This window comes from Gadus macrocephalus, chromosome 16, assembly GCF_031168955.1.
Source record: "Gadus macrocephalus chromosome 16, ASM3116895v1".
Lineage (NCBI taxonomy): Eukaryota > Metazoa > Chordata > Actinopteri > Gadiformes > Gadidae > Gadus > Gadus macrocephalus.
This window is the reverse complement of record NC_082397.1, coordinates 1,722,197-1,741,781: the sequence shown is the minus strand read 5'-3', so window position 1 is coordinate 1,741,781 and position 19,585 is coordinate 1,722,197. Positions and strand designations below refer to the sequence as shown.

Sequence of the window (19,585 nt, the reverse complement as noted above, 5' to 3'; positions counted from 1 at the left end):
GGTGCGATTCCTGCATGGACTGGCAGCAGGACGATTGGGGTAGGCTTCAGGCATCCAGTGATGATCCGGAGGGCGTTGTTGATAGCCACATCCACCTTTTTTGCGTGTGGACTTCTGCTCCATACTGGGGCACAGTACTCCGCTGCTGAAAAGACCAGGGCTTGGGTGGATACCCGTAGTGTCTTGGCAGTGGCTCCCCAGGTTGTGCCAGCGAGGCGACGGATCAGTGCGACCCTTGATATTGTCTTTGCCCGGACATCTTCGAGATGTTGTTTGAAGGTCAGTGTCCGGTCCAGATGCACACCAAGGTATTTAGGGGCTTGCTGGGACTCCAGGCGCTTGTGGTCAGTGTAAACCTCCAGTTCCCTCTTGGCGTCTCTGTTGCAGAGATGGTATGCTGCTGTAACAGTCTTGCCGGTGCTGAGTTGCAGGCGCCACTTTCGTAGGTAGGCTACTAGGACGACCATGTCTTGGTTGAGACCGTCTTCCAGTGCCTTCCATGTGGGTCTTCTCAGCATGATTGCGAGATCGTCTGCGTAGCCGTACTTTCTGGATGCTGTGTCTGGTAGATCAGAGATGTAAATATTAAACAGCATCGGAGAAAGGACGAGCCCTGTGGGACACCGTTCCGTAGTCTTCTTAGCCTACTGCGCTGGCCATCGCTGGTCTGTAGGACAAAACTGCGGTTAGACAACGTCTCCATGATGAATTTCACCATATGTCGATCGGTTATTGTCCTCAGCAGCTTCAGGTGAAGTCCGCGGTGCCAGACGGTATCGTATGCGGCGGTCAAGTCCAGGTACACTACCCCAGCTTTCTCATTATCCTGGAAGCTGTCCTCGATGTCTTGAGACAGAAGTGTAACCTGGTCCACTGTGGACCTACCGCGACGGAAACCGGCCTGTTCCTGTGGAAGCTGTGGGTCAATCACTGGCTCAATGCGGCAGTGGATCATTCTTTCCAGGATTTTAAATGGAACACAGAGCAGCGATATGGGTCGGTATGCCTTGGGGTCTTCCGCAGGTTTGTTTGGCTTTGGCAGGGCGATTACAGAAGCACGGCGCCAGATCTTGGGCAGCTTGCATCTCTGGTAGCAGGATGAGAAGAATGCACAGAGCCAGCTGGATGTTATTGTGCTCTGGTGCATAACAAACTCTGGGTGGATGTTGTCACGTCCTGGAGCTTTGCCTGGCTTGAGCTTGCTCATGGCCTTACTGAGTTCATCTGCTGTGAATTCTCCTAAGAGGTTGGAATCCGCACTGGCCACCCTGGAGAGGGAAGTCACCTCCTGCGTGATCAGACGGGCAACATTTTTGTCTGCGTCTGGGAAGCGACCGTTTTTCAGGAGCTCGGACATGATGGCATCTGCTGTGACTGGGCAGCTTGGGGGCTTTGTGCATCTGCCTGTTAGCCGGTTGATGGTTTGCCACGCCTTCCTACTAGAGTGGGTAAAGTCAATTGACTCAACAACTTCAGTCCATCTGTCTCTGCGTGTGGTGTCCAGTCTCTGAAGCAGTGCTTCTGCAGTCGCATCCACATCTTCCCTGGAGCTAGCCCTCTGGTGGGCACTCAGGAGGCGGCTGCACTCCTCGTCCCAGCCAGGGATGTAGTTCCTGTTGTAGCCGCGTGGGATGGTCTTTTTTGCCGCTCCTAGGAGGACCTTACAGTAGGCCTCATAGGCGGCGTCAACGTTGGCTGCATCAGGTTCTGGCAGACTAGCAATCCTTCTTTCTGTCTCCTGAGCGAATGACTCCCAGTTGGCCTTTCGAAAGTTCCATCTTTTGACAGGTTTCCCTGGTACCGGTTGCACCAGTGATGGGACTTTAATGATGGACGGTCGGTGGTGTGAGCGGGGAAACCTGTCTAGGACGCGTCTCTCCGGTTTCGGGTCATTGCTCCGGCACACAGCGAAGGCCAGGTCCGGGTTGGTAGAGGTGTTCCAGCGTGCAGAGAAGAAGCTTGGCGGCTCCTTGGGGTCGTACAGTAGCAGGGCATCGGTGTTGGAGGCCCATTCACTCAGCGCCACTCCGTTTGATGTTGTGTAGTTGTAACCCCAATCTGTGTGTTGACAGTTGAAGTCACCTGCGTAGATGGCGGGGGCAGTTATGGACGGGAGTGACGTAGCAGACAGCTCTGATGGTGGGGGCTTATATACGTTGATGACTGAAGTTTCCTGGATTTTAGTAACCAGCCACTCGATGTTGGAGCCTGGTGGGGATTGGCTAGTGGCTGACCAGGTTAGTTCAGTCCTCACGAAGGTTGCCACTCCGTGCTGCTTGCTGTGGATGGACCCAGCGAGATGGAAACCTGGCATCTTGAGGATGTTATTGTTAGTGCAGTGTGAAAAGGCTCTCTTGAAACGTCAACAAGGACAGCTTGACCAACTGGCCCAGACCATGGCTTCTTTGCAGGCTCGTCCTTTTCCACCTCGGCCCCCTCGCAATGGGCCTTTGATCTGCAGAAGATGTCAACAGCCAGGTCATTATGCCAGTGATTGTGATGGGGAGCGAGTCCCCCCTCGCCCCCGTGCTGGTTCTTTGACTGGTCGACCTACTACTGGGGCTGGATTTTCCCGCCCTGCATTTCAGCCGGAAAACTGACGCCCACTGAGCTGCGGAGCCAAAGCTCAGTTGGGGAGGCTAGAGGCTCGCAACCTGACCTCATTGATCGGATAATGGCACCGTGTCCCCATATTGATGTCTTGATGGGTGGGGTCACGGTTTCATGCTTGTTAGATAGTGGTTCCATGGTGTCTACGATCCCTGAAAGTTTCTTTGTAGAACATTTTGCATCATGGGGCCAAGAGCGCCTTCGGTCTTGTAATTGGCTGCAATTGCGGGCAGCTAATGGTCTTTGTATCCCGTACATCGGTTACTTGGAGCTGGATGTGACCTTGTGTGGAAAAGTGGTCCCTGGTTGTGGGATTCTGGTGGTGAGAGACCCTCCTGATGCTGCATCTGCTTCCCCGGGGATCTTGGGGAGCAACATCATTCGTCGATGCTATCATGAACTCTTTGCCATGTATGGCCCCGCCCTCTTCAATGCGCCGTCGGTGGTTCAAGCCCCAGGCCCAGTCCTTGAAGCCTTGCAACGGTGCCATCAGGCCACCACAGAACATCAGAGAAACATCACTGGTTCCGCCCGGGTTCGTGGGAGACAGGCAATACGAATACCTGGTGGAGTACTGAAGCTTGTGGCAACTACCTGTGCAGAGCAGCGGGCTGGTCAGGCTGCGCTGTTTGAACCAACAGAGTCTGGCCTGCCAGCAGGGCTGCTGACTTTTCCTTGTGTGGTCCAGGTTACCCGTGGTACAGTTTACGTCCCAGTGGTCAATGTGGGGACGACTGATGTCCTTCTCTACCCACGTGTTGGTCTTGGCGCTTTAAGTAGTGCGCAGGTTGTCAGTCTACCAGCTGGCGTAACTGAGGTGAAGCTCACTACAGCCTCAGTTTCATCCCATGCAGCTGCTGGCACAACAACGGGTGGGGTACAAGCTGGGGACCTGTCCGCTTTAGCCGAGCAAGAGCAGAGTGAGGTGTATGCTCTGCTGCAGAAATACCAGGCAGTTTTCTCGAATCACGACGGTGACTTGGGTTGTACCAACCTTATCTCTCACGAGATTCCCTTGCTGGACGAGATTCCGGTGAGACAGCGATACCGACGGATACCACCTTCGGAGTACGAGGAGGTGAAGGCTCACATTGACCAGTTACTTGAAGCTACGGTGATCCGGGAAAGCAATAGCCCTTTTGCTTCCCCCATTGTCCTGGTCCGTAAAAAGGATGGTAGTCTCCGGATGTGTGTTGACTACCGCCTGCTTAATCGCAAGACACGGAAGGACGCATTTCCCTTACCTCGCATCGAGGAAAGCCTTGACTCCCTTGCTGGAGCTCGCTGGTTCACCACCCTCGATTTAGCGAGTGGGTACAACCAGGTCCCCGTCACAGAGCAGGACAAGTCGAAGACAGCCTTTTGTACACCTTTCGGTCTCTTTGAGTTTAACCGTATGCCATTCGGCTTGTGCAACGCCCCAAGCACCTTTCAGAGATTAATGCAAAGGATGTTTGGGGATCAACAGTGTCAATCCTTGCTCTTGTACTTGGACGATATTGTTGTATTTTCATCTTCTGTCTCTCAACACTTGCAGCGACTGGAGGTGGTCCTCAGTCGGCTTCAGAGGGAAGGCTTGAAGGTCAAACTTGAGAAGTGTGCCTTTTTCAAAAGGGAGGTCCGTTACCTGGGGCACATTATCTCGAGCCGAGGCGTTTCCACGGACCCTGCCAAGATTGAGGCGGTGGCAGAATGGCAGCGGCCCTGCCATGTGTCAGAGCTGCGCTCGTTCTTGGGGTTCGCCAGCTACTACAGGCGGTTCGTGGAGGGGTTCGCTAAGCTGGCAGGCCCCCTGCATAAGTTGGTGGCAGAGCATGCAGGTACCCGGTCCAAGCGAGGCTCTGGGCGGGATTTGGGCTCTGCATGGACACCCCAGTGTGAGCAAAGCTTCGAAGCTTTGAAGGCGAAGTTGGTCTCGGCCCCAGTGCTGGCCTATGCAGATTTTGCACGCCCGTTTATCTTGGAAATCGATGCAAGTCACAGTGGCCTGGGAGCTGTCCTTTCACAGGAGACTGACGATGGTGTTCGGCCAGTGGCGTACGCAAGCAGAGGGCTTCGACCCACGGAGCGCAACATGGAAAATTACAGTTCGATGAAACTGGAGTTCCTTGCACTCAAGTGGGTGATGGGAGAGAAGTTCCGGGAGTATTTGTTGGGGCATAAATGTGTGGTCTTCACGGACAACAACCCGTTGAGTTACCTGGATTCTGCCAAGTTGGGGGCCGTAGAACAGCGGTGGGCCTCCCAATTGGCTGTCTTTGATTTCGAGATCAGGTATCGTTCGGGATGCGTCAATAGGAATGCTGATGCCCTCTCCCGGCAGTATCTGTCAGGGTCCAGTCTGGCTGAACGGGTGCTACCTGGCACTTCGATCCCACTGCTCCCCCAGTCAGCTTCAGTCTCGGCTCCAGTGGTACCTGCAGCCCAGGCCGCGGTGTCTGTCTTCCGGGGCCATTCTCCATCTGACCTTCGTTCCTTACAGGAGGCAGATTCTCTCTTGGGTGACAACTTTCTGCGCTTTTGGCGGAGGCGGGTTAAACCGACTCAAGAGGAGAGGCAACAACTCCCTGCCTTAGCTTTGACGCTCCTGAGAGAATGGGACCGCTTGGTCGAACAAGGTGGTGTACTGTACCGCCGGACTTTCCGTTCAGATGGGGGGGAAGGGTGTTTCCAGCTTGTTCTGCCTGCTGTCCTTAAGAAGGAGACCCTGACCCAGTTGCATCAAGACCATGGTCACCAAGGTATCGAGCGCACCACAGAACTGGTACGACAGCGCTGTTACTGGCCGAGAATGTCTGCTGACATCAAGGAGTGGGTCCAGACCTGCGAACGCTGCCAAGTTGCCAAAGATTCAGGGTCAGTGCCCCACAGCTTTATGGGTCACGTGCTAGCGTCCCGGCCGAACGAGATTGTCGCCATCGACTTTACATTGCTAGAACCATCACAGAACGGGTTGGAGAACATTTTAGTGATGACCGATGTGTTTAGTAAATACACTGTGGCAGTCCCAACCCGGGACCAGCGTGCTGTGACGGTTGCCCAGGTCTTGCTGACCGAATGGTTTTTCCAGTTCGGCGTTCCAAGCCGCATTCACTCCGACCAGGGTCGGAGCTTTGAGAGTTCCCTGATCCACCAGCTATGCCGCTTGTACGAGGTTGACAAATCGCGAACCACTCCTTACCATCCAGCCGGCAACGGACAGGTCGAACGCTTTAATCGGACGCTCCATGACTTATTGCGAACCTTGCCAGTCTCCCGGAAGCGGGATTGGGTTTCTTGTCTTCCTCATGTGTTGTTTTGTTATAACACTACGCCACATCAAAGTACAGGGGAGTCACCTTTCTTCCTGATGTTTGGTCGAGAGCCCAGGCTCCCTGTGGACTTTCTTTTGGGCCGGGTCCAGGACCCTGAGCCAGGGGACGTACAGAACTGGATGACCGAGCATCAGGCAAGGCTCAGAGTGGCATTTGAGAATGCTCGTGGTAGGTTGTTGGCCGCTGCAGGTCAACGGAAGGAGCGACATGATCGGCATGTTCGAGAGGCCCCTTTGCAGGTGGGCTGGCTGGTCTATCTCCGAGACCTTGGTGTCAGGGGTCGACACAAGCTTCACGACAAGTGGAGCCCAGTGCTCTACCAGGTGCTGAAAGCCCCATCCGGCAGTGGAGCAGTTTACACCATTGCCCCTGCTGAGGAGCTCCACAAGGCTCGGCAGGTGCATCGGAATATGCTGAAGGCTCAGGTTGTGTCCAGTGCATGCCCTCCCAGGGTGCTTCCTCCACCCGCTCCGACGGCGCCCATAGGTTTCCCTGACTCACCTGAAGATGGGGAACTATGGCTGCTGGCCCGTGACAGTTCTGCACCTTCCGCCACTGAGGCACTAGCTCGATCTTGCCCTACGGGACCTGTTACTATGACTCCAGCAGGCACTGGGCCTGACCCAGGTCCAGGCCCAAGTGCGGAGCCAGAGCGTGTTCATTCTGTGGCTCCGCCCTCTAGTGGTCAGCCTAGCTCTTCTCAGCCAACTCGGCGTCGTACTGGCCGTTCCACCGCCGGTCAACATTCCAACCTTCATCGTCTTCCCCAACCGGTGGGCATCAGGGGTAATGGGGTACTTGAATTTGCAGGTCCTGTGGTAAATGCACAGTCTGTTCTGTTTAGGCCTTGGTCCTAGGTGGTTTGGTTAACAAATAGTCTGCCGTCGGGGCGACGACGCAGAGAGTGGGGGTGGAATGTGGCAGATTGAGTGTTGCTCCTCCTCCACTCAGGTGATTTCTGGTGGGCAGATTGCAGAGTGGTTTCACCTGTATAAGTGCTGCGCCTTCTCTGGCGCGCACACTGCTGCCTGGCACTCGTGGCGAAGACTCAGTGTGGCGTCTGTTAGTTGTTGGTTTGTTGTCGGTTGGTGTGGCATGCTTCAGTCACTTGAAGGTGAGTAGGCATGACGCTACTTTCGTGCAACTTTATGATGACAAGCAGGTGCCCAGTGATCGCGAGTGTTTTTGTAACTTTCCAGCGTTGTTGGCCGTGTTGTTCGGGGGCGGCATTGTGAAGAGTGAGGGGAGTGTGGCATCCGCTCTGTACTGTTGCCGCAGCCGGTGATCAGTTTCGGGGGCGTAAAGCTCTCTTCGTTCGGGTAAGCGTGCTCTTTTGTTAACCTGCTGGTTGTGTTAGCTTTGTGCTTAGCCGTCTGCTCTCTGTCCTGCTGTAGCTGTTGGAGCCGCAGCGGTGCTTTTGCTTTTCTTCCTCCTCCTGTGCTCTGGTGAAGCTGCCCTGCACGGCTCTGTGACGTAGCCTACACCTGGCGATCCCAAACGTAAACCATCCACGGCCTCCGGTCCTGGGGCGGCCGCTCTGTCTTCGCCATCCGCTCCGTCTTCTCCATCCACTCCGTCGTCTTCATCATCTTCGGCTGCTCCGGCACCGTTGCCTTTTTCCACACAGTCCGATGTGGCGGTTGCATTCCCACGCAGCGCTAAGTTTTCAGTCCCACCACAACTCTTATCGGTTTGGTTAATTGTCTGCTTTTCCTTTCATCTTTTTGTGTTTGTGTTCTTTAGTTTATTTGTTTGGGTTAAATCCTATACATACATATATTTTTGTGTTGCGTTTTGTTGACCCATTTGGGGTTAAGCATATCAATATTTTCTTATTATTTCTACTTTGGGGTTTTGACTTGACACTTCAGTGGTTGTTGAGATCCCTGAGCTCTTTTAATTCTGCTTACCGTAAATAAATAAAATTATATCTTTTGTAAGTCCGTCTCTCGTCCTTTATACAAAACGTGCAACGAATCTGTGTGACCTCTGGTTGGCCAAAGTACAGGGCCAAGGTTGTATTTCCTGGGGTGCAATTCCCCAGGTGGCGTTGTCGAGCAACTTTCCCCCCCCTTCTCTCCATTTCGCCACATATAACTGCGGTATAGTTTTATCTGGAGAGGCTTATTTGGGTGGCTACAGTGTGACAACAATTAGGTGGGGTATAAACCTGTTGGTCTGCATGCATGAAACACGTCATGAAAGAGAATATATCTAACCAATGAAAAACAACACAAGACAAAGGAAGTTGTTGAGGTCAAAACAAAGCAGATTCAAATTGGTTTATAATGCATCTGAACAAAGTCAAGTAGCCCACACCGACCCAGAACTATGGCAGGGAAGCCGTGTTTGTCATAAAACTATCTTGGGACTTTGTAACATTTTGGTGCACCCTATTACGCTACTGTAGACTATGATATTATATGCACACTGGTTTCATAATAATGGAGAATGATCAGTGTCAGAGTTTTTTTGTAGAGTAAATTGGTCGGGCTATACTATGCTATTGTAATGGAAAATTACAAACTGTGTAAATGAGACCCCAGATCCACTTGTGTTCTGTAGATTCCTGGGGTCTCATTTATAACTGTTGCGTACGCACAAAACGGGGCTGAAATTGGCGTATGTGACTTTCCACGCCAAGGTTGTGATCTATAAAAAACCAACTTGACGGGAAAATGTGCGCAGCCCTAAGCAAACTCTGACCCATGCGTACGCATAGTTTAGAGGAAAAGGAGAATTGGCGACACAGATGGTGTGGTGGTGAACTGAAGTCAGACCGAAGAATTGTAGAGTGAGAAGAACGATTATGTTTCATCATCGCCCTTCATTAATTTAATTTCAACCCGTATCATGCGTTAAATCTATGTAATCAGAATAAATTAAGTCAACTGCGTTATTTCTCAGTTATAACTCCAAAAACATCTCCTTAGAATATAAATTAAAAAAGATTCTCTATATTTAATCCCGTCACTCCATACTGTCCACTGACGGCGCGACTGCATGGAATAAAGAATCTGTCCAACATGTGTCAATAACATAATATTTTTATGTGACACTGTAAACACATAATCAAATGCCAATTAAATCCCAAGTGTGGAAAACCAAGCCACACCTGACTTGTCACACGCTTTTTATGACAAGTCAAGTCAGGCATTAAAAAGGGGTTATGTTCAAGAACATTTTACGTGGGTGATTACAAACTGATTATCCAAGGTGTTCTTCGTCAATCTTATTACCGTAACCCTATAAATACAGAGGTGAGCGCCGTGGTAATGCTGCACCATATGGCACTTCTGGCTGGCGGACCATGCAAATGGCAGGATTCAGAGGGAGAGGGTCTTTAGGGACCATAACGATTTATTGGTACATGAAAATATGCACCTTTATTCTGGGACTGTGCGCTTCGTGCTACTGACAGAGTTCACTGCTGCAGCAACATGTTGCCACTCTCACTCTGCTTTTTGTTGTTGGCGATCCCAATCCCGACCGCCGAACAAAACTACTTTTCGGGCCTCCATCTCACCCACAAGTGTCTCCACCTAAACCTCCGTGAAATTTCGCTTTTTTGCTTTTCTCAGTACTTCTGCCATTGTTTCCGACAAGACATAATACTTGCATCTGAGTCTGTTTTATATGCAGATCGAATTCATGAGGTTATTTGCATTGACCATTTATGGTTAAAAAGGGGCGTGTACAGGGCGGAACGTGAAGCTGATTCAGCTGCGCACACTTGTAGGCAGTCTGTGATTTATAAAGAAAAGATTGCGTACGGTGTGCGTACGCAGGGTTTTATAAATCTGAATATTTTTTGGCGCACGCAAAACTTGGCTTTTGGGCGTACGTACACTGTTAGTAACGATCCCACCCACAGTTTTATAAATGAGACCCCTGATATCTTCAGGGTCCACAACAAACACTTGAACGACCAGTCCGCGTCGTTACGACGTCGGCATCGACCATTAAAGCAAATAAACTCTTAGACATGTTGCTTTAACACGACTAAACTCGTGTTAACAGGTAATATTTAGATTTAGATTAGACACGTTAATGTCGGGTAGATAATCAAACATCAAACCTCTCATTTTGGCGGTTTAAAGGTCCCATGGCATGCGACTTTGTGAATGCTTTAATATAGATATTAGTGGGCCCCAAGCACAGTATTTGAAGACGTTCCCGAAATTCAGCCGGGGTGCAGAATTAGAGCCACTACGAGCCAGTCGCACATTGAGCTTTCCCCAAATGCGCCGTTTCGGTGTCTGTAGCTTTAATGCAAATGAGGAGGAGAGAGGAGGATCAAGGAAGAGGGTGGGGGTGTGGCCCTGAGCAGCTTGCAGCCACGGTACCATGCGCTCTGTTTACAGTGGATGTATCGCCATGGCGAGGCGCACACAGCCTTTAGCCGTGTTCTGTAAATATTCTAGAACACACAGGAGTCCTGGAGCACTATATCTAAATAATATCATATTATACATAGATATCTATATCATATAATATATATTATCACGGCCAAAAGCTTTGTTTGCCTCCAGACGATATTGAAGTAGACTGAACCACGACATTGAGGAGAAAGGGATTGTTGCCTGCAGTTGTCTCCCGCCGGAGCCTCGCTGCCGAGGGACCGCGGACCGCCTCGGCAGCGGTCAGCGCTTAGGCACCACCGCCTCCTGCAGCGCCGAGGCGGTAGTCCCTCGGCCGCGGGAAGAGGGGCTCAAGCGGAGACATTCGCGGCCATCAATCCCTTTCTCCTCCATGTCATGGTTCATGTACTTCAGGGAGTCAAAGCCAAAGTCCCTTTCCCCCAATTCCTTCTCAACTATGGCTGAGATAACCCCTACTAAGAGTCTCGTTGTAGAAATACCAGAGACGAGAGTCCGACGTGTTATGCGCCATAACACCAACAGCAGAACGGTTATCCAAATAACAAGGAAGTGTACAACACTTGCGTTACAGTCCTGGAGCTCTGTATCTAAATAATATCATATAATACATAGACATCTATATCATATAATACATATTATCAGAAGCTGTGTGCGCCTTCAGACGATATTATGAATAACAAACGACTGCATCGGGTTCTCTGACGTCTCGAGTGGTTCTTCCACTTTCACATCAATCTGAAGTAGACTGAACCGCGCGCTGCCTGCTGCAGGCTGCCCGCTGCCGGGCGATGGTGCCTCGCGGCAACCGCAGCATGCAGCATGTCGCAGTTCATGTACTTCAGGGAGTCAAAGCCAAAGTTCCGTTCCCCCAATTCCTTCTCAACCATGGCTGAGATAACCCCCGCTACAGTCTCGTTGTGGAAATACAAGAGACGTCAAAGAACCAATGTGTTATGCGCCATAATACCAACAGCAAACACTTGCGTTACATGTGGCGCTCGCACGGTCGTAGCTCATTGTCTTATTGGCGGGCCAAATTCTCTGGGCGGGCAAGGCAGAGAAAGGGGAGGAGCTTGTTCCCTTATGACAACATTAGGTTTGGAAGACCACATTCCAAATCAGTGCGCCTGAGCTTCCATTTTTTCAAAGGCGAGCAGGATACCTAGTGCTTGTTTTACACCGAACGCAAGTTTTAGCCACTGGGGGACCATAGGCAGGCTAGGGGAACTCATATTAATGTTAGAAAACCTCATAAAGGGAGATTTTCATGCCATGGGACCTTTAACGTGTTAATAGGCGACACAGCCAACTAGTTGTTCCATTCTTATTTAATATGGTTTTTAGAAACATTACAGCATAAAGCCAACAATTTATCTCTACTTGTCAAAGCTGGTTGGATTGTTTCCTCATGGTCCGATGTTGCTAGTCTCATACATTCTCTAAATGAGTGGCTTCATAAGATATTATGGGAACTTTTTTAAACTTCACCATCCCTCGCTATACATTTAAATTGGCTTCTTCTAAACCCGAGCGGGTACATGCAATTTGGGCTGGTTTTGAAAAAAACTGGCAGGACTATGATAATCATTTTTTACAAAAATCAATCTATACCAATAGACGTGAGGTTGAGTTGACCTTTCGATTCTACCCTATAGAGTTAGTATCGGGGGTGGGGGATGGGCATCTGTCCAATAGTAATTAGGGGCGAGGGAGGGCCATCAGACCTGTCACTCAAACCTCTGGACCAGTCTTGAGGAGATTTGATAAATTGTATTAGTGGAGCTGGCGTGGACTGTACATAGTCTGGTTGATGTTCTTTAAATTAAGATGATTTCAAGTTGAATTTCTACTTAAATAACGATAATTAGGTTTGTAGCCTCACCTTAACCCCTCACACCCATTTCTAAAGTGGTAATATCTACATTTTGGTTGACTTGTACATCATCTCGATAGGTGGAACTTGACCTGCCTATGTGTGGATTGTCGTTGTCTTTTTCCAGCCAGAGACTATGAAGCCAGCTCCCCAGGGCCGGATCTGTCTGATAAGCAGCTCCGGGATGTTGCAAATACTCTGGGACAGGAGTGGGAGCAGGTGGGCCTCCACCTGGGGCTGAAGAACGAAGATCTGGACGAGTTCAAGAACGTAAAGAAAGTTGAGTACATGCAGAGACGGAACATGTTGCGGCTGTGGAAGGACCAAAGACCAGGAAAGGCCACAGTACAGGACCTGCTGAGAGGTCTGGAAGACATGAAGGACCTACCTGACGAGACTCGTCGGTTATTGGAAGGTAACGTACTTCACCCCCACACACACCGGGGTGGGGCGGGGGGTATTTTAGACGTGGTTCCGTAGTGTATATGGCTTTATTTAGTGGGAGTCTTTGTAATATATGAATATAGTTTAGCCGAACCCAGCCACTTCAGGGGGCATGCCAGCTCAACTAGGTGCCGGTCCCAAGCCTGGATTAAAGGGGAGGGTTGGCATCAGGGTTTTCTGTGTGTGTGTGTGTGTGTGTTTGTGTGTGTCTGTGTGTTTGTGGGGGGCGTGACCCATTTCTTCCCCAGGGCCCTTCGTTAAGTTGCTCCGTTTCGTAAAGGTACACTTTTTGGAAGTATTTAATGTGTCCGCTCTCACTGATTCCCGTTAACTCATTGCATGGCTTAAGGTACGTGGTTTTAAAGAGTTGCACAGTTGGTACACACATTCAAGAGACCGAAAAGACTGAATAGGTGTGCGTTATCCAATGTGTTGGGCCGGTCTGGTCCAAAATGCCCGGGCCGATTCTTTTTGTCCCAGTCCGCCCCTGCTGTCATTACCTATAGTGACGCCTCTGGTAGTCACTATTATGCTCACTATTGAGTTTTTTTTTTGCCAATCCCGCACTTGTGATCAATCTTTGTAAAGTTTTTGATTGTAAATGCATTTGGCCTTCTGCATTCTTGTCTGTACTCGTGTTCTTGGGTCTTTGTGATACGTCATCTTTTTCGGACCAAGTACCGTCCCAATACACAAGTTAGCATTTTGCAATGAACGGTCAAAAGTTATCTTGACACGCCCATTTTACCCAGGGTGCACCAGTTGGTATCTTGTAGGAACTTGGCAGCTCCAATCACTTAAAGTGGAGGCTGCCGTCTGGAGCGTCAAAGTAAGAGAAGTGGTCTGACGGTACATACAGATGTTTCAGCAGCACCAACAGGACTTTAAAAATGCACACAACTGCCACTATTCCAACAGTTTCAATAACAGAAGGGGAATGACAAGAGTACTGTTCTCGACAGAAAACAGGCTCTTCTGACCTTCTAACTCAGGGGCCATCTCCTCTCCCGTTATGTGTTGTGGTAACCCGCTCCTTGGAGGGTCGGGTTCCAGGTATGAATCAAACAGGAAACAGGGTTTAAAGCCGTTCGCTGCGTTTATTGCAACAGACTATGATGGTACACATGGAACACAATCATTCCATCCTATAGGGTCTCCGTGAGCCTCTATCTCCGCGTCGCTGCCGTGCCGTCCTCCTGTCTGTCCTCGACCTCCTTTTAATATGGCTCCTCTGCCACCAGCCAGGTGTCCCCCAATCACACTGATTGGGGAGGCGAAAGGGCTGCTCTCGGTCGCCGTCTGGTGGGTGACGGCGGTAAAGGCCGTCTACCACTGTACCTCGGCCCCATGACCTCCTTGGACTTTAAGGCTGAACTCCTCGCCGCTCTTCGAGATGAGGTGGTGGGTATTTTTAAGACAGAATTGGAGGCGGCATTGAAGAATAATTTCGCTCAGATAAAGTCCGAACTACAGAGTGTGAAGGTGGAGCTAAATGCTAACATGGCGGCCATCCGATCGTAGGTGGATGTGCTAAAGGTAACTGACGGACATGGAGGGCTCGCTGTCGACATGCACTGACGATGTGCTTTCACTTCAAAGTAATGTGGACAAACTTTCGGCCCAACTTGTTACTTGTTGCAGCAAATGTGAAGATCTGGAGGCGAGATCTCGCCGTAACAACATCAGGATAATAGGTCTACCCGAGGAGTTCGGCGCGGTTGACGCGACTACGGTTTCCGCCCTGCTGAAAGACGCCCTCGCCTTAGGTAAAGAGCCGGTGGTGGACCGGGCGCATCGATCCCTACAGCCCAAGCCGAAACCCGGTGAGCGCCCTCGTCCCATAATAGCACGTCTACACTATTATGCAGACTGTGCCGACATCCTACAACGTGCTAGAACCCAACGGCAGATCAAGGTGAAGGATTCAACCATCTCCATTTTCCCGGATTTCAATGCACGCACAGCCAAAGCCCGTGCAGCCTTCACTGACAGTCGGCGCCAGCTCAGGAACATTCCCGACATAAGATTTGGGCTGCTACACCCAGCGCGTCTCCGCATCACCAGAGGGGATGCCACAAGGGAATTTACATCACCGGAGGATGCCGCTGCCTTTGTGGAAGCACTCAAGTAAACATGGGTCTGCTACAGCATAGTTATTAAAACATAAGTAGGTGCCATTACAGTTATGCCATTATTATTATAATCGTAATTATTGTTATTGAAGATTATTTTCTATATAATAATAATAATTATATTATTATTATCATTATTATTTATTTTTTATTTTTAAGTATATATATTATTGAAGCTTAAACGGTTATTGATCTACAGCATTTTCTACGAAATAACTGAGTAATATACCATTACTGTAGACGGGTTAAGTAATTTTTTTTCATAAATCAAGTTGGCAAATAGTTGGCACCATAACTACTGTTGTTCTAATTAGCAGTAATAGTACAAATACTAAGTCACTACGCCTAGGCGCATGCAGATTTCTGATGGTTCGGATGGTTCTGAGCCTCGTGTTGTTTATTATGCACGCCCTGTCTTTTGCTTTTTTTATCTTCCCATTGTTTCCGGGAGCTCCAGTTAAGTTGGAGCGAGGGTAAGATGACTGTTTGGTCCAAAGCCTGGAGTTTTTTTGTTTGGATTATGACTCCTTGTGGAGTTAGCACTGGTATCCTATCGTTTGGGGATGGGATAGTGGTGCACTGGGGGGAGGGTGTGGGTTCTGGGGCGAGTTCGATAAGTTAGCCCACGTGTGTGTGTGTTTTATTTTGTTTTATTTTTGTCTTTTTTTTTCTCTCTTCCTTTCTTTCCCCTTTCCTACCTTTCCCTCTCCTTCCCCCCTTGCCCCTGAAGTGTGGGACGGGAACCTGGTTGCCTCTTATTTTCATCCACTTTCCACATGGCTAATGTTTCGGGCCCAAACGTGAGATTCATCAGTTGGAATATTAAAGGCCTAGGATGTGCTGTCAAGCGATGTAGAGTGCTCTCCCATCTGAAGCGGCTGAAACCTGACATTGTATTGCAGGAAACCCACATGAGAAACAAAGATCGTGACTGTTTTTCGATTTTTGGAGGGGACTTGAACTGTGCTATTGATCCTCAACTAGACTGTTCCAAACCCGGCTCATCCCAATCACTAATGGCTAAGGGTCTTTGCAGTTTCATGTCTAGCAATGGCTATGTAGACCCCTGGAGATTTCGGAATCCGAGCAGTAGGCAATACTCTTTTTATTCGCATGTGCACCAGACCTTCTCTCAAATAGATTATTTCTTTGTAGACGCTAAACTTATGCCAAAGGTGACAAATACCTCGTATCACCCAATCATTGTTTCAGATCATTCACCGGTGTCCATAGACGTTCAGATCTCCTCCGGACCTCGCTATCCCACCCAGTGGCGATTCAATACCTCACTTCTATCGTATGACAAATTTCATGAATTCATTGCAAGCTCTATAGATAATTATATTGCTCTTAACCAATCTGATTCGGAACCTATCCCCAATGCACTACTATGGGAGTCCTTAAAAGCGTATTTGCGAGGTCGGATAATTTCATACTCTGCACACATAAGGGAATTAAGGATTTAAATATTCAGAAGCTCTCATCTGATTTAGAATCAGTAGACCGGCAACTCGCAACCTCCCCTTCTGACGATCTTTCAAGGAGGCGCGTGGTCTTACAAACTGAACTAGATCTCATCACAACTACTGAGGCTGAGCGCCTGTTGCTTCATTCTCGTTCCAGATACTACGAACATGGCGACAGGTCTGGTAGGTTACTAGCTCACCAATTGCGCCACCAAACTGCCTCGCGTTTAATACCTCGCATTAAAGACGGATCGGGAGCGTTGCAGGAGGACCCAGTTGTTATTAACTCTGTTTTTTCATCTTTTTATGAATCCCTGTACAGGTCTGAATTCTCATCAGATCCGACTGATATGCACGGGTTTTTAGACGAACTTCAGTTTCCTTCCATAAACCCAGAAATGGTTGGTCAATTAGACTCTGCTCTGACCATTCAAGAATTAAACTCAGCCTTACAAAGTATGCAAAATAATAAAGCCCCGGGACCTGATGGGTTTCCGGTCTAATTTTTCACTCCACTCTGTCTATCTTGAATCTCTGTCACATGGCTCACTCCCTCCTACATTGAGACAGGCCTCTATTAGTGTTCTTTTAAAAAAGGACAAAGATGAGGATTTATGTACCTCCTTTCTTTAATGAACGTCGATACAAAGATTCTTGCTAAGGCCTTGGCCCGCAGACTCGAAAAGGTCCTTCCGACAATCATTTCTAAGGAACAGACAGGTTTTATAAAGGGGCGCCAGCTCTATTATAATGTTCGCACTTTGTTAAACACAATTTACTCTAAGGAAACAAGGGCCACTCCTGAAGTAGTGATTGCGATTGACGCAGAGAAGGCGTTCGATCGTGTTGAATGGAACTATCTATTTGCGGTTTTAGCCAAGTTCGGATTCTGTGAAAGCTTTATGTCATGGTTACGCCTTCTCTATACGCTTTCCTGTGCTAGTATTACCACTAATAACGCCCATTCCGGCTACTTTTTGCTAAATAGAGGTTGCAGACAGGGCTGTCCTCTATCCCCTCTCTTGTTTGCACTTGCAATAGAGCCCTTTTCTATAAGTCTGAAGACCTCTCTTACTTTTAATGGCATCACCAGGTCTCATACAGAGTTGAAATTATCATTATACGCCGACGACCTGTTACTATATGTCACAGATCCAGTAAGAGCCTGCCCTTCTATTGTTTCTTTTCTGCATAGATTCGGCCAGTTTTCAGGGTATAAAGTTAATGTCGCCAAGAGTGAATGTTATCCAGTCAATAAACCAGCTATACAGCTCTTCCAGTCAGACATTCCTTTCAAATTGAGTCCTTCTGGATTTAGGTACCTTGGGGTTAGCATAGCCAGGTCCTTCAAATCTCTTTACTCTGAAAATTGTTCTCCCCTTTTAGCCCAGATTAAGACAGACTTTCAAAGATGGGGTTCCCTCCCTCTCTCTTTGATTGGGAGAATAAACACTGTCAAGATGAGTGTCCTCCCAAAATTTATATTTCTTTTTCAATGCTTGCCTATATTTTTGGCAAAAAGTTTTTTTATAACGGTAGATTCGATCATTTGTCATTTTTTGTGGAATGGCAAAATACCTAGAGTTAGACAAAAAATATTACAAAACTGTAAGTTCTATGGCGGTCTCTCTTTGCCAAATCTTCAATTCTACTACTGGGCCGTGAACATAACTAGAATTATACTCTGGTGTAAGTCAACTGATGTACCTTGGTACCAGTTGGAAGCACGGTCATGCTCCCCAGTCTCTCTCTATGCTTTACTGACCGGCCCGGTGGCAACCAACCCCTCCGGCCATACCTGCAACCCGGTGGTTAACGACACGCTCAAGATATGGTTTCAGTTTAGGAAACAGTTTGAATTCACTGCCCCCACAGCTTAACCCCATTGTTAAAAAAACCTGTGTTTAAACCCACATTTACTGATCCCACTTTCTCCTTATGGCATGATAGGGGACTGAAATGTTTTTAGGATCTTTATAGGGGAGGAATTTTTTGTTATTTCGCAGACCTAGCTACTGAATTCAACCTTCCACCCTTCCATCTCTTTAGATATTTCCAGGTGAGGAACTGTGCAAAATCCTTATTCACAAACTTCTCCCGCCCAAGCAGCCATGGGGTGAACTTTTACTATTTAATCCCTTGCAAAGGTCTTTGATCTCAAAGGTTTATAGTTCTATCCAATCATATGATGAACATTTACTTACCAAAACAAAGGAGACTTGGGAGCGTGAGTTGGGGTTCATCTTTGAGGAGGACTGGTGGGAGTCTGCGCTGAGGGTCATTCACAAAACCTCTATTTGTGCCCGCCTGACCTTGATACAGTTTAAAGTTGTATTTAGATGCCATTATTCGAAGACAAAGCTGGCGCAGATTTTCTCAGATATGGTAGATGTCTGTGATAGATGTGGAGGCTCGTCCTGCAATCTCACGCATATGTTTTTCTCTTGCCCAGCTCTGTCGAACTTATGGCAAATTTACTTCAACACCATGTCTAAAGTACTCGCAAGAACAATTCCCATTTCACCACACATGGGCATTTTCGGTCTTCCGGAAGACTATACTCAATATTCTACTAAAGAATTGGAAATAATAGCTTTTACCTCACTAATTGCTAAACGCCACCTCCTTCTGAATTGGAAATCTACAATGGCTCCCTCCAGTACACAAATTCTTCAACAAGTGGCAACCGTTTATTGACCTCTTTGCAACGATGTAACCCCCCCCCCCCCCCCCCCCCTCACTCACACACTCCCTCTTATTATTATTATCTTTTTCTTTTTTTCTCTCTGCTCTTTTATTATTATTTATGTATTTCATTTGTTATGTCCGGTTGATTGTTATATATATAGACTATACTAAAGTATCAAACACTGTATAGTCTATTTGGTTTTATTTCTGTAAAACTGTTAAAGCTGTATGCAAACATGTTTAATGCTGATGCCAACATACCATGTAAGTGCCTTTGATACTTTTGTATACACTTTAATAAAAAAAAAAGTTGAAACAAAAATAAAAATAAAGTAATTGCTATTAAGAATAATGAACCTCTTCACCTGCAGGGGCCCAGAATCACGCATAAACAGCATCTTCTTTTTAGCGTGCGTGTGTGTCTGTGTGTGTGATGTTGAGAAATCAGTTTGGTTTTTGTGGCATCTTGAACCAACACTACCACCACTGAGAATAGTTGTAATGTTTTCTTTAATATTATTTTCTATTTCTCTTGATTTGTCTTTCAGAACTTGGAAGGATTGGCTCTGAATTAATCTACAGGTTGTCGGACGACGATGTCATCGATCTCCTGTATTACCTTAGGAAGAGGGATGTGTTGAATGACCAGGAGATGAAGACTGTAGAGGGGAAGATG

General features: G+C 48.2%; 1 protein-coding gene across 1 annotated transcript in view; it reads left to right on the top strand.

The window, feature by feature from the left end:
* The window catches only part of LOC132473960 (uncharacterized), a 206,532-nt gene that overhangs the window by 27,502 nt on the left and 159,445 nt on the right, over positions 1-19,585 (top strand). The window contains exon 3 of the mRNA XM_060074361.1: positions 12,307-12,594. Within this exon, the coding sequence (XP_059930344.1) occupies positions 12,307-12,594 (288 nt within the window). The remainder of the gene's footprint in view (positions 1-12,306; positions 12,595-19,585) is intronic.